General features: G+C 38.0%; 3 protein-coding genes across 3 annotated transcripts; 2 read left to right on the forward strand and 1 right to left on the reverse strand.

The window, feature by feature from the left end:
* LOC122021415 (nuclear transport factor 2B-like) lies at window positions 1-3,402 on the forward strand. Its single transcript, XM_042579536.1, has 2 exons — window positions 1-349; window positions 3,074-3,402. Exons 1-2 carry the CDS (start codon window positions 53-55, stop codon window positions 3,146-3,148), a joined length of 372 nt encoding a protein of 123 aa, XP_042435470.1. The 5' UTR covers window positions 1-52; the 3' UTR covers window positions 3,149-3,402.
* Window positions 3,403-4,504: 1,102 nt separating this feature from the next.
* Window positions 4,505-12,294, forward strand: LOC122020373 (chaperone protein ClpB3, chloroplastic-like). Its single transcript, XM_042578282.1, has 10 exons — window positions 4,505-4,848; window positions 5,612-5,830; window positions 6,212-6,449; window positions 7,627-7,822; window positions 7,961-8,015; window positions 8,678-8,828; window positions 9,290-9,598; window positions 9,695-9,960; window positions 10,484-11,410; window positions 11,657-12,294. The coding sequence occupies exons 1-10, from the start codon at window positions 4,588-4,590 to the stop codon at window positions 11,990-11,992; spliced, it is 2,958 nt and encodes a 985-aa protein (XP_042434216.1). The 5' UTR covers window positions 4,505-4,587; the 3' UTR covers window positions 11,993-12,294.
* Window positions 12,295-12,584: 290 nt separating this feature from the next.
* Window positions 12,585-14,564, reverse strand: LOC122019469 (pentatricopeptide repeat-containing protein At5g66520-like). Its single transcript, XM_042576931.1, has one exon. It carries the CDS (start codon window positions 14,562-14,564, stop codon window positions 12,642-12,644), a length of 1,923 nt encoding a protein of 640 aa, XP_042432865.1. The 3' UTR covers window positions 12,585-12,641.
* Between the last annotated feature and the right edge of the window lie 200 nt (window positions 14,565-14,764).

Genomic DNA, 14,764 nt, shown 5'->3' on the forward strand with positions numbered 1-14,764 from the left:
GGACGGTGAAGAGGGAACGGCACTTGTTTCCCCTTTGACGGCGTCGGAAGCGATGGATCCTGATGCTGTCGCCAAGGCGTTCGTCGAGCACTACTACCGGACGTTCGACAGCAACCGGCAGGCGCTCGGAGGGCTCTACCAGGACGGCTCCATGCTCACTTTTGAGGGCGACAAGATCCAGGGTGCGGCTGCCATTGTTGCTAAGCTCACTTCTCTTCCCTTCCAGCAGTGCGCCCATGCCATCTCCACCGTCGATTGCCAACCCTCAGGACCTCCTGGTGGTGTTCTTGTCTTCGTTAGCGGATCTCTCCAGCTCGGTGGCGAGCAACATTCCCTCAAGTTCAGCCAGGTATCTCTTGTTTTTTACCCGTTTGTGCATTCTAGGGTTTGTTTCTATTTCGATGGTTCCATCACCACCTATATTTGAAGCATTCATGTCATGGATAACTGATTTCATTTTTGGATGTCTTATTTGTAGGCTTTCTTATAATTCCATGCGCGGGCGTTCTTATGTCTCTTATTCAGTCTACTTTCAAAACCCAAATTTTTAATTTTTATTTTTGGCTTTTTAAATTTCACTTTTTTATATTTCGTTCTACTGATGGCTTAAATTGAGTCCTTTGTCGTGCATCAATTTCACAAATATTTACATATGTTACCGATCATTGTTTTGTGAAAAATCTCTTGTCATTTGTGATTGTTTAATATGCTAGAAAATGCTCTTGAATTCCTTATAAGATTAAAATATCATCAAAAAGGGTTTAGATGTGTGGAGATCAGATGAATCTAGTTGTATTTGAAAGTTTTGGAGTTTATGATTTAGATGGTAGATTCCTTGTATCTTTACATGATCATATTCCAGTTTTATGTTTGATTGAGATAATCATCATTCTTGTTAAGCTGTGTGTTTGTCTCAACTATTTAGGATGCCTAGATGGATTATATCCCCCAACTATTTAGGATGTCTAGATGAATTTAATCCCCCATTTGAACTTCATTCAAGGTAATATAACAAGTAATATTTAATTCAATTAAATCATTTTTATATTGACCAATGGTTTTTTGTCTCCATTACTCGTTTTGAATAAATTTATATTAATTCAATTTATTTTCTCTTATTTTATCACTTAATTGAGCTGCACCAAATTATTTCCAAATACTAGAATTTCTTATTTTATCATTTATAGTTACTCTATATCTATCTTAGCATTATCATCTGTATTATATTAAATTTTTGTACAAGTTCCTTAACATCCTGAAACTTTGATCCACGAAGTATTGGGGATCAAACCAATTGTCTTATAAAATTTCCTTTTACTTAAGGGGCATTTGACATTCAAACAGGAATTCAGAGGTTTGTCTTCATTTCTAGGATCTATTCTTTATGTAATTACATTATATTTTTATCAGTATCCCCTTGTTGACTAGAGATTTTGGGATACCTAAACTTTTACAATATTCATGTCCATCCACCTTAATAATTCCATATTTTGTCTTGTTACTGAACTTATACCTTTTCCTTTCTAAAATTTTTTACTTTAATTCAAGCTGCAAATTTAATCTAATTATGCATAAGTGACCACCTAAAAGAATTTTTAAGGGGATTACTAAGCGACCTTATTTGACATATAGAGTTTACATATGCATATTGCTTCATTAAATTAATTTAGGTTAAACCAAATTCAGTTAGAGCCTTTGGCTACCTTATTTAGTAGCTTGCAATGCTTAATTGTTCAATTAAACACTTGTTTCACAAGTGATAAAAATACATTAGATATCAATAAAAATGTCTTCTAATATGTAATATTGACTACATATTGACTACAGATGCCTCCACATAACACATTTGAGTTATGTTTTGGGTTGACTATATCTAATATGAAATTTTCCTGCATATGGTTTGTTAGCTTATCTAGTACAATTGTTTAAGATAATGATTTAAAGTTGTAGTTATGAAAATCATTTTTCACATTCCCAATGCTTTGACTCTGGTTGTAACATTATCATACAATCTTTTATTGCATGTTGTCCAAACAGGGACTTGTAGAATCATGGAGTTAGACACGCAAAGTTATGAGCATTCCATCTACATTAGTGCATTTTCCCCTTTCTGTCTCCATATATTTTCCAATTTGCATAATGTTATTGTCAAGGTCTACTTCATATCTGCAATGATTATCTCCCATTTTAGTATACTTTTGTTACTTAAGATTATCTACCTAATTTTCCGGTACTTTGTGATCAATGTATCTAATTACAAAATGCTCATAAGAGATGGCTCGCATGTTATGAATAAATTATTAGAAGGTCCACGTGAACCAGGGATCAAAGTTTGTCATGATTCAAATTACTAGATGGAACAATTCGTGAACAACATTTCATAGGTGGAATGTCTTGCTCACAAGATTGGGATGATCATATATATATATATATATATATATATATATATATATATATATTAGCTTATATTAATTTATTTGAATTAATTTTGACTTAGTTTCAGCAAATTACTTAATTACAGAGTTACTGTTATTGGAGTTTGACATGAATGCTAATGACTAATATAAATTTACAAAGCATCAGGTAATTATAAAATTAGTAACCATTTGGTGATTGTTAGCATACACGATATGATGGCTTTTCTTTAGTTCAATAGATGTCTTTTTACCTACTGCTCTGTTTTCCTATGTTCCTTTCTCTGTTTATGCCATGTTTTACATTGATCCTTCAATTGGCATTTGACTTGAGATTTACCCACGCATGAAATTCTGCAATTTGTTTATGTCACTTGATTATAGAAATTTGTTGAAGAGCTGTCCCGTTTTTGTTTGTTAGATCTATGAATTTGTTTGCATTTGCATTATTTTCAATTCCTGAGATGTTAACACTTCTAGTTGCTTCGATTATACATTGAAGAATGTTTTAAAACATCAAACCTAGCTCTTGATTGTTAATTTTATTCAATTATAGTGGTAATTGTTAGATCCTTCATTTGTTTTAATTAATCTCTATTTGTATGTTCCATTATCTAATTAATCAATGACTTGTTAATCAATGGTGCTTATTTTTGTAGATGTTTCATCTGATTCCAACACCTCAGGGGAGCTTTTATGTGCTCAATGACATATTCCGTCTCAACTATGCCTAAATCTATTAATTTATCTGTGATCTGTGGCTGGTTCACGGCAGGGCCACCTGTGATCTGTGACCTTTGTTTGACAGAAGGATGTTAGTATCAGCATCGTTGGCTTGTTGGGCTTTTCTATCTGAAGCTTAGTCGGAAGATAGTTGAACTTTTCTTTTCAGAACTTTGGTGCTCAAGTGATTGTTTTTTACATCCAGTTTCATTATTGATGTCAGACGACGTTAAATTTTAATGATTGCAAGCAGTGTTTTTTCAAATAAATTCCCATGATTATAGGTAATAGCTAAGTTGCAGTGACACTTGCGGTATTGAACTCTGACCTTCACTGTTTTTTGTCCTGAAGTTGAAAGTTAAAAGTAATTTTTAAGAGTAAGTTTGCAATAGGTTGTGCTTAAGTGTGCAAAAGGTTGTCTATTTTATTTATAATTGTTATCGCAAGTTATAGCAGATTATAAAAGCGATTTTGGTTGGTTGCGTGGCTCTTGCTTGAACTGGTTTAGTTCAGTTAGCGTAACTAAAATGAGAGTGTGAAGGGCTCACAGATGTGAATTGTTGAGATTGATTGGGCAATTTGCTTATGTAGCTGATGGATTTTGATGTTGGGTGAGTAGAGGAGCTGCCAAGTTGCAAAAGTTTTAGATGAGTCGAAGCGGAACAAGACTGAAGGAGGTAGTTAAAGTGGGATGTCCAAGTCAAGAATAAAGAGAATGAATTTATGATTTTGATGGCATGTGAAGAATAATTCGAAAATTGTTTGTGCTATAAGATTTATTCTAAAAAGTATTTTTGTTACACTTAAAAACTTCAAATGTTCAAACTTGTGTTAAAGTTGAAAAGGGAACAAATTTATGTTTTTCATAACACAATTTAATTTGCAAATGCATCGTGAAAATTCGACATAGGAAGTACTACATTCAAATTTGGGAACAAAATTTGATCACGATATATATAAAATATGACGTATATCTTAAAAATTCTATATTTTTATCTTGTTTATAATATATGTTTAAAATAAAATAGTATATTTTGCTTATTCTGCAAGAGCTCGTGTCAATGCGATTGCAGTTCCAGTTCCAGTGTCCACTGGCACTTTCAAGGCAATTTGGCTCCGAAACATCAGCACGTCCGTTTCCTCGTGCATTCTCTTCGGGCTTTTACGTTCATTTTGGACAGTTTTTCCTTTCTTCCGGATGGCCCTCAATGTTCCACTACGAAAGTTTGATTTCGAGTAAAGGTTTTAAATGATAGCAAACACCCGTTCGATCAAGATCGTACGGTTCCTATCTATTGCTTGGGAGCGCGACAACGCTTTATTCGTCGTTTGCGGTCTCGAACGTACCTTCTGGAAGAACTCTTCCGAGTCTAAAAGTCCCCACCACCACCACCGGGCTCCGCCAGTAGAAATCGTCCTCAAGAGACGAAATTAACGCCGGATCCCACCCATGACGTCTGTGTTATGCACGACGAATGCTAGTCTCCGCCTCCTTCCTCCGCCTTCGAATGCCTGCCGGAGCCCATTCTGCAGCTTACTAGCCTTATCTGTCTCCTCCGGGAGCCGGTCCTCCGGCGAGAGAATCAGGCCCTTGAGATTGCCGGAAACCCTCGGTAAAAAGAGCGATCTCTTCCTGTCGAAGAGGGTCGAGCTCTCGATAAACGTGTCCAGGTCTGTCGTCGTCAGATGTGAAGCTCGCAAGGATGGAAGGGTACTTCTAGTTTCCGGTTACTGTTGTTTGTTTACATGATTATATTGGTTTTTAGATCTATTTATCGAAGCAGATTTTGATAAGTGTAGCTGCATATTTTACCAACTCGTAGTTTATACGTATTTCTACTGATTTATTATACTAGATAGCCTAATACTGCTTATACAGACACGCAATGCTTTATGGTTTCAATCGCGTTATTATTTTTTTATTGGAGAATCGACACCTTTGTGATTATTCCGAGCGGCCCGGGAGGGATTAACATTAAGGTTTGGGAAAATTATCAAACATAGTAATGAATCTGTCTTGCATGTGATGTATTAGACGAGGGTAAATTAGGTCGTTAAACTTTACAATCTATGTACCATTTGATCATTAAACTTAAGAATTTTGCATGTTTCATTTATAATGTCTTATTGTTGGCAAATCTCATCATTAAGGACTATATAATTAGCATATTTCAGTGTTCACAATGTTTGCTAGTTCTTACTTCTAAGTCTAGGAAAATCAAACACGGGGACATACTGCATTGCCCAAATTTATCTTTCAATATGTTAAATGTTAATAAATAATGTCTTTCAAGCATTTCTTATCAACCTCTGATTTACTGGCTTAATTGGTTTTATCCTTGCTACTTTTGTTTTCTGTGGAACATCTGCGTCATTTAGTTTCTTCTCAATGAAACTACAACTGATACTGACTTATATCAGTATTTGTTTTCAAGTTGAGACAAAAGACTCATCCCATTTTTTGTTCTTGATAGATCACTCAACAAGAATTCACTGAGATGGCTTGGCAAGCTATTGTTTCATCACCAGAAGTTGCAAAAGGAAGCAAAAATCAGATAGTGGAGACAGAACATTTAATGAAATCATTGTTGGAGCAAAAAAATGGGCTTGCACGTCGCATCTTTTCCAAGTCAGGAGTTGATAATACTAAGCTATTAGAAGCTACTGATAGATTCATCCAGAGGCAGCCTAAGGTAGTGTTTATAATTTTTGCCCCTTTTGGGCATTTTAGTCTGTTTATTATATTAATCTTCTACACACATTTAGTAAATCAATATAGGATGGTAGCTTCTTCTAGTGATAGGTGTTTCTTCTGGTGGTTGGTACTTCTTTGTCTCTTCTACTTATTTTTACTAGTCAATTATCTATACTGGATCTCTCCTTTTAATTTATTTCAATTAGAATCTTGTTTTTTTAGCTAGACTTGTAGTTTTATGGGTTTTTTTTTTATGCATGTTCTCATCAAGTTGCACTGTTATGACTGTGATGAATTTCTATCAGTTGATGATTATTCTGTTTCTTTTTTTCCCTAATATTTCTTTGTTTATTGTTTGCCGTCATGTTGGTTCTGTCAGGTCCTGGATGAATCTGCTGGCAATATGTTAGGTCGAGATCTTGAAGCTTTAATTCAGCGAGCCCGAGAATACAAGAGGCAATTTAGTGACTCTTTTGTATCTGTAGAACATCTTGTACTTGGTTTTGCAGAAGATGCACGATTTGGAAAACAACTCCTCAAGGATTTTCAAATTTCATTGAATACTTTAAAATCTGCTCTTCAGGCTATAAGGGGACAGCAACATGTTATTGACCAAGGTAGATTTTCTTAGCTTCTTTATCATGATTATCAACATAATATATTCCATTGGTTATCTTGGTTGTCCTGTTTTTATGATCCATAAACTTCCCCAATCCGGTTATAGACTGACAAATGAGTTATTTGTTGCTGTTCCTGTCATGCATTTCTAAATTCCTCCTTTTTTTTATATTATTATTATTATTATTATTATTATTATTTTGTTGTTGTTGTTGTTGTTGTTGTAGCAAGTGCAAAGTGGCATCGTTTTCCTTTGCACTTGCCCTTTATATATTTTGTCTGTAAAATAGCATATGGTAAGTTGTACTTCGTTTCTGCATTTGCTGGTTTTCTCTTACCACTTTTTTTTTTTAATGATGTGGAGTTTCCTCAATATCTAAAGTTCTAAACCTTACCTATCTTTCAGTGTGTAACCCTAAATTAATTCTGTTATTAGAAATTGTGCACTGATTGAGAGTAAAGCCTAAACAAGTCTATATTATCACTATCGACTGATACTTGGGCTGGCGGTATAGATTGTAGACCCATCACATTACTGGGATAGTTTTCTGGTTGGAACTATTTATCTCAGTACAAGGATGCTTATTTTTATGTAGGGAGATTCTGCCAGAAACCAGAGTGGAATGGGCATTGGAAATATTCAGATAACTAATTTAGTCCATTTCTGGTTGTTGTGGGATAATAGTGAGAGCTTACAATGCCATCAAGTGTGTTCTCAACCTATGTAGTTTTCTATAATTAGCTTGGAATTGAATATTTTGATAGGTTGTTGAAGTCTAGAAGTTAATGTCAATTTTGTCATGAGCCCCGTTTTGAGAGTGTCTTCCTAGATTCCAAAAATATGGATAAGCCTCATTCTAGGTTTTATTTTTCTATTGTCTTCAACATGTTACATACTGGATGGATAATACTTATTTTGACTATCAGATACACATCTTAATGTGAATGTCTTTTGATTAAGAAAAAATATATCAACTAAAATCATAACAATTGGAATCATTATGTTATGAAATGAATCAAAGCTGTATTTTGTGATTGTTAAATATTTGGAATCTTGGTTCAAGACTTAATACTTTCTGAAACTGCATTCAGTACTGTCTAGTGTGAAGATTATATTTTAATCTACTTCTGTTGGAGTTATTGAGGCTAATGTTGGAAAACAACTCCTTATAACAGATCCTGAGGGGAAATATGAAGCATTAGAGAAATATGGAAAAGATTTGACTGCTATGGCACGTGAAGGGAAACTTGATCCAGTCATTGGAAGGGATGATGAAATTCGTAGGTGCATACAGATCTTATCAAGGAGAATGAAGAACAATCCTGTATTGATAGGCGAACCTGGTGTCGGAAAAACTGCTATATCAGAAGGGTAGGATTGGTTTTTTCTTTTCCATAATATTTGAAAATTTATGCAGAATGTGTTTAACTCAATTGGATAATATAATCTCCAACTTTTTCCTGTTGAATGACTAGAAAAAAGGGCTAATGCTACTCTTTGATTAATCAGTCTTGCACAAAGGATAGTACAAGGAGATGTTCCACAGGCTCTGATGAACCGCAGGGTAAGTGTAGCTCAATTTCTCTTCTCTAGTAAAAGAAATAAGAACCCAGTTATGCAAAGTTTTTTTAGATGGAAGGTAGTGAAATAAGCAGTTTGTCAATTTCATGTGCACTACACTGGATGACTAGATCTCCCATGTTCTTTCTTTACTCAAGTAGATCTCTGCAGACTTGCAAATAATAAAAAACTGCATTATATGATGTTGCTGAGTTGATTAGTAAAACCTTCCTGATTTGAAATCTGTTCTTGGATTGTTCACTTTCTTAATTACCATTTTTTTCCTACTGATGTAAATGGTGATTCTGTTGCATGATATAACTTATACAAGGAATTGCTTCATCCTAGTAATTTTTTGTTGGCTTCTCATGGTACAGATAAAGGTTGCTTGAAGATGCATCCGATGCAAAAAAAAAAAGTTATTTGCCATGACTAGAAAGATTTCTAATCTTATTTATTCCTTGGCTTATTCTGTCTTTGTTATCTCTTACATGACCAAGTTTACTAATTTCGTTGCTAACTTGATATGGACCATAAACTTCAAAGACAGTCTTGTTTGAGAAAGTTAGCTACATTATCTGTTTGTCAGTTTGAAACCCATCTCTTTTTTCTTCTTTCAACAAGCCAGATCAAGCTTAACAAACTAAGACTTTGCCTTGCATGCAGTTGATTTCCCTTGACATGGGTGCACTCATTGCTGGGGCGAAGTATAGGGGAGAATTTGAAGATAGACTAAAAGCTGTACTAAGAGAAGTGACAGAATCTGATGGTCAGATAATCCTTTTCATTGACGAGATCCACACTGTCGTGGGGGCAGGTGCGTAGAATGTTAATTGGTGGCATATTTCTTTTAAAAAAAATCATGGTTGATCTTTCTTTTCATCTATTATGGGAAGATGAACAGGGTGATTTTTTGTATATGAATAATAAAAATACTAACAATATTTTGTTAGTTGGTTGGAGTACAATTACACGTGGTTGATACCAGCTCTCGGTTCTTGTCAACTTGTTTCATGTTTGCTTCATACTAGTGTTTGTTCCTTAAGAAAAATGAATAGGTTACATACGAGATTCCAATGAACTCCTTTCTATCTCTTTTATGTCGAACCTTCATTATGACACTTGTAGTTGGTTTCAGATGATCCAGCATCTCATTTGAGGTTTTTCCTCCATTTCTTTTTATAGTATAATCTTGTATTGCATTTCAAGCAGATACTCGAGCAACTTATATGTTGGATGTCTAATTCCAAGAGATTAATATTGTCTTTTCTACTTCAGGTGCCACAGATGGGGCCATGGACGCAGGTAACCTTTTGAAACCAATGCTTGGACGTGGAGAATTGCGCTGCATTGGTGCCACAACACTTGATGAATATCGCAAGTATATTGAGAAAGATCCAGCTTTGGAGCGTCGTTTTCAGCAAGTTTATGTTGGTCAGCCTACAGTAGAAGATACAATATCAATATTACGTGGATTGCGTGAGAGATACGAGCTTCATCATGGTGTTTGCATATCTGATAGTGCTCTTGTGGAGGCTGCTATTCTTTCTGATCGCTATATAAGTGGCCGCTTTTTGCCAGACAAAGGTAAATAAATCCTTCATATGTTAGTGTACAATTCTTAACCAAAATCACATTCTTATCTACGACATTTATGGATTTTCAAATTACTCTTTACTACAGCAATTGACTTGGTTGATGAGGCAGCTGCCAAGCTAAAGATGGAAATAACATCTAAACCAACTGCTCTTGATGAAGTTAATCGGTCTGTGTTGAAGTTAGAAATGGAACGGCTCTCTTTAACTAATGATACTGATAAAGCTTCAAAAGATAGATTGAACCGCCTTGAAACAGAGCTTTCAATGTTGAAGGGGAAGCAAGCTGAACTTACTGAGCAGTGGGAGCATGAGAAAGCAGTGATGACAAGAATTCAATCAATAAAAGAGGAGGTTTGTATGACATAGCCTTTGTTACTCTCCCTAGTTGATAAAGCACATTCATTGCAGGGCCTTGAGGGCCCAAGTAAGCATTGCTCCACCTGCATGTAGGGATGCATTTAGCTTTATGAGATATTGTTTGTAGCCTGCAGGTTGTAGTTCTTCTGGAAAGCTATTTGATAATGGGGTTTAATCATTAGAACTGAAATCTCTGACTACTGGTTCCTGAATGGTTAAAAATGACCTCTAGATGTCCTGCTTTGATCATTTATGAGGTTTTCTAGTTTCCACTGCTTAGAACTTGGAATACTGATCTGCAATTAGTAGTTCGCTTAAACTAATGTAAAAACAACTTCCTTTTCCAAGAAAATGAGTCCTGTGAGCTGAGTAATATTAACATTGTTTGGTTTCTCTTCACAACTTTTGTATTTTCCAGATGCTAATTACTATATTCTAGAACTCAACCAATGAGTTAGTTATTACTTTGGATTAAAATCGTTAATGTGATCTGTTTCTGACTAAGCTTTCATCACAGATCGATAGGGTGAATGTAGAAATCCAGCAGGCAGAGCGTGAATATGATCTTAACCGGGCAGCTGAATTAAAATATGGAAGCCTTAATTCCCTACAGCATCAACTTCAAGGTGCGGAAAAGGACCTAATTGAGTATCAAAGTTCTGGAAAATCAATGCTTAGAGAAGAGGTAACTGGAAATGACATTGCAGAAATAGTCAGCAAATGGACAGGTATTCCCGTATCTAAGCTGCAACAATCTGAGAGAGAAAAGCTACTGTATCTGGAAGAAGAACTTCACAAGCGAGTTGTTGGTCAAGACCCAGCCGTGAAAGCTGTCTCTGAGGCTATCCAACGGTCTAGAGCCGGTCTCTCAGATCCCAACCGGCCAATTGCTAGTTTCATGTTCATGGGACCCACCGGAGTCGGTAAGACAGAATTGGCAAAAGCACTTACTTCTTATATGTTTAACACAGAAGAAGCTTTAGTGAGAATAGACATGAGTGAGTACATGGAGAAGCACACAGTTTCAAGATTGATTGGAGCCCCACCAGGCTACGTTGGATATGAAGAGGGGGGGCAGTTGACTGAGACTGTTCGCCGGAGGCCTTATGCAGTTATATTGTTTGATGAGATTGAGAAGGCACATTCTGACGTGTTCAATGTTTTCCTTCAGATTCTGGATGATGGTAGAGTGACTGATTCACAGGGCCGGACAGTGAGTTTCACAAACACAGTTATAATTATGACATCAAATGTTGGTTCCCAGTATATCTTAAATATGAACAATGACTCAGAATCAACGGATTCTGCATATGAGGCTATCAAGCAGAGAGTGATGGATGCTGCTAGGTCCATCTTTCGTCCTGAATTCATGAATCGTGTTGATGAGTATATTGTTTTCCAGCCCCTCGATCGTGAGCAAATAAGCAGCATTGTGAAGTTGCAGGTATGGATTCTGATTATCATAACATTCTTTTCAGAGAGAGAGAGAGAGAGAGAGAGAGTCCAGGTACTTGGCCATTATAGCTATCGATATATCTGATATCACATCTTTTATGGAGCTTGAAAAAAAATAACTACTACTTAGTAGTTAGTACACGATGAACCATTTAATAGATTTTGTATCGTCAGTATAAACCAACTTTAGCATTTCATGCTTCTGCTACTCACTATAATTAAATTGCGTGAGCAGTTGGAAAGGGTGCAAAAGCGAGTTGCAGATCAGAAGATCAGAATTCAGGTGTCTGAAGCAGCCGTAGAGTTTCTCGGAAACCTTGGGTACGATCCCAATTATGGCGCTAGGCCAGTGAAGCGCGTCATTCAACAGAACGTGGAGAATGAACTGGCAAAGGGTATTCTGAGGGGAGACTTTAAGGACGAGGATAATATATTGTTAGACACCGAAGTCACAAATTTCTCCAATGGTCAGCTTCCTCAACGAAGGTTAGTGTTCCGGAAGAAAGATCCAGTTGCCGCTTCAGTTGAGTCTCCATTCGAGGGCCAGGAGGCGGCCTTGCATAATCGTTGACCGCGGATCTCTTTCTTCAGTGTCATCATGCAAAGAGCTAAACCCAAACTAATGATGATCCATAAGCTAACTTTTCTAGTTGTCGTATAGCGAAGTACGATGAAATAGTAGATATCGTATAAATTTGAGAGATCTCCACTTTTCTGCATTCACTTTTCCACATCGTGCTATCATGTTTTTTCTACGGAAGCAGTTCTATTTGAGAGCAGACAGTTGAATTCTGCAATGTATTGATTTCATATGCCCAAAGAAAGATTTTGAAATGTTATCTTCCTTCTCGATTTATATATTTTATTCTTTGATACGCTAGGACTCCTTGAGCTTTTTGTGACTATTGTATCCTGACAATACTAGAGTGGTGAGTAAATCTGTCCTGTATGATATTCAAATAGTGGTTTTATAATTGTTAATAATAATAATAATAATAATTTCATTTTTTGGTTTAGTTTTATGGTTTTCAGAATATTCCTAGACATAGTTGAACAATTTTGATCATGATTTTTAATTTCCAAAATTGTGACTGTGAAACTGTCATGTAAAATGGCTAATATCACTTTTTATTATTTATTATTATTATTTTTAAAAATTATAATTTTAAACTCAAAATACAAATGCAGAGTGAGTCTTCAATCACCCATCTCATACCCTGCTACCAATAATCTTTACAAGAACAGGACCCGTGTCTGAACGAGTGAAACCTGTTTCGGTCTCGGACTACAATTTCGCGGTTAGTAATCCCAGATATCAATTTGAAAGCAGCGTGGCAGTCACTACAAACTCTGAGATTCTTCATAATCCTAATGGGTGTGCCGTTGGCAGTGTTCATTAGCCCATACGCAGCTGCTAACTTCTCACTATGGTGATATAGCACACGTTCCTTGTTCTTCTCATCCATGTCAAGCAATACTGCTGATGTATCAGGGACATAACCCCGATGCCTCAACTTCTCCAACAGTTCATCCAAACTTCTGTGAATCTCCTCAATTTGCGGATGATCACTCTCACCGGCTATGAACGAATGCACCACTCCGTCCAAGGAAATTGTGCTCCACCCTGGAGTCTTCTTCAGTCCTCGATCCTTCATCATTCGTCGAATCTTAGCCACATCCTCCCATCGCTCTGCGTCAGCATATATGTTCGATAGAACAACATAATAGCCATCGTTACGAGGGTCCAATTCCATCAAATTGTGAATTGCCTCTTCTCCCATTTCGATATTCTTATGAACTTTGGCTCCGCCCAGTAGTGCACCCCAGACAACACTGTTTGGCTCGATTGGCATCTTGTTTATGAACTCCCTGGCTTCCTCGAGGAGCCCTGCGCGACTGAGGAGGTCAACCATGCAGCCATAATGTTCGATCTCAGGGACAATGCCATAGTCTTGGGTCATGCTCCTGAAGAACTGCCTTCCCTCCTGCAGCAGGCCTATATGGCTGCAGGCGTGAAGCAGCCCCACAAATGTGACTGCGTTTGGCTCAACGCTAGCTTCCTCCATCTTGGAAAAGAGCTCCAATGCTTCCTCGGCTTGCCCGTGCATCGCATGCCCACCAATCATCGCTGACCATGACACCACGGTTCGCTCAGCCATTTCATCGAAGACTTGCCGAGCCATCTGCAGGCACCCGCACTTGATGTACATGTCGATCAGCGTGTTGCAGACGCGCACATTGTTCTTGTGGAGTGAGCACTGCATTGCGAACGCATGGATCCGCTTCCCCAAATCCAGCTCTCCGAGGTCAGCACAGGCAGCAAGCACGGCAACCACCGTCACCTCATTTGGCTCCATTCCGGTGGTTTCCATGTCGCGGAACAACCGGAGAGCCTCATTGGGATTCTTCCACTGGACATACCCTGCGATCATCGCCGTCCATGACCGGACGCTCCTCTCTGGCATTGAGTCGAACAGCTGTTGTGCGACCACCATTTCGCCTTTCTTCGTGTAATGTGTAATCATGATGTTCCAGGTGACCACGTCCTTCGCAGGAATGACATTGAAGAGAAGCCTCGCGGAAGCCGTCTCACCGAGGGAGGCATACATGTGGACGAGGGTGTTAAGGATAAAAATGTCAGAGCGGAAGCCGAGCTTCTCGACGAGGGCGTGGACGGCGCGGCCAAGGAGCAGTGAAAGGGGAGAGCGGGAGCAGGCTTTTAGCACGAAGGATAGAGTAAAAGTGTCCGGAAGGACGCCGGCGAAGCGGAGGCGGGAGAAGAGTGCGAGGGCTTCGCCGGGGCATGGGGAGGAAGAGAGGGTATTGAGGTGGGTGTTCCAAAGGAGTGTCTCGGAAGGGGCGTCTCCGTATAAGAGGAAGACACTGCGGGCGTAGGAGAAGTCGGAGGGGGAGGAGAGCGCGCAGACCGCGGCGACGCGGGTGAGAGAGATGGGGAGGGAGGAGGAAAGGGGGAGGCCGGACTTGATGAGGCGGGCGTGGAGCTGCTGCAGCTGAAAGGGCGTGGAGAAGTGCAAATCAGGTGCCTCTCTAGAGCTCTGCGAGGCGGCGATGGCTGCGTTCACGTTGTAGCAAGGAGGCGAAGTTGGAATTTGGAACGCGGATAGAGTTAACGATGATGCCATGGTAGGAACGACTAGCCGATTGGTTTAAATAGAAATCGAATACATTTATATTTTAACTAAATTTAATATTCAAAATTTTAACTTTAATTATTCAGTTTCCGTTAATTCAATTTAATCTGCTCATTATGAAATCCTAATCACTTATATTTTGGACATACTTTGCACTTGGGTTTTAATTACAAAGCATAATTTAATTCTAA

The sequence above is a fragment of the Zingiber officinale genome, chromosome 9A (assembly GCF_018446385.1).
Source record: "Zingiber officinale cultivar Zhangliang chromosome 9A, Zo_v1.1, whole genome shotgun sequence".
NCBI classification, from domain to species: Eukaryota; Viridiplantae; Streptophyta; class Magnoliopsida; order Zingiberales; family Zingiberaceae; genus Zingiber; species Zingiber officinale.

What these genes read in the sequence shown, in the direction of transcription:
- LOC122021415 (XM_042579536.1), top strand. Translation starts at nt 53, where the DNA reads ATGGATCCTGATGCTGTCGCCAAGGCGTTCGTCGAGCACTACTACCGG. An exon ending in ATTCCCTCAAGTTCAGCCAG is followed by an intron (nt 350 to 3,073) that starts GTATCTCTTGTT and finishes TTATTTTTGTAG; the next exon opens with ATGTTTCATCTGATTCCAAC.
- LOC122020373 (XM_042578282.1), top strand. Translation starts at nt 4,588, where the DNA reads ATGACGTCTGTGTTATGCACGACGAATGCTAGTCTCCGCCTCCTTCCT. An exon ending in GCAACATGTTATTGACCAAG is followed by an intron (nt 6,450 to 7,626) that starts GTAGATTTTCTT and finishes TCCTTATAACAG; the next exon opens with ATCCTGAGGGGAAATATGAA. An exon ending in CCACACTGTCGTGGGGGCAG is followed by an intron (nt 8,829 to 9,289) that starts GTGCGTAGAATG and finishes TTTCTACTTCAG; the next exon opens with GTGCCACAGATGGGGCCATG.
- LOC122019469 (XM_042576931.1), bottom strand. Translation starts at nt 14,564, where the DNA reads ATGGCATCATCGTTAACTCTATCCGCGTTCCAAATTCCAACTTCGCCT.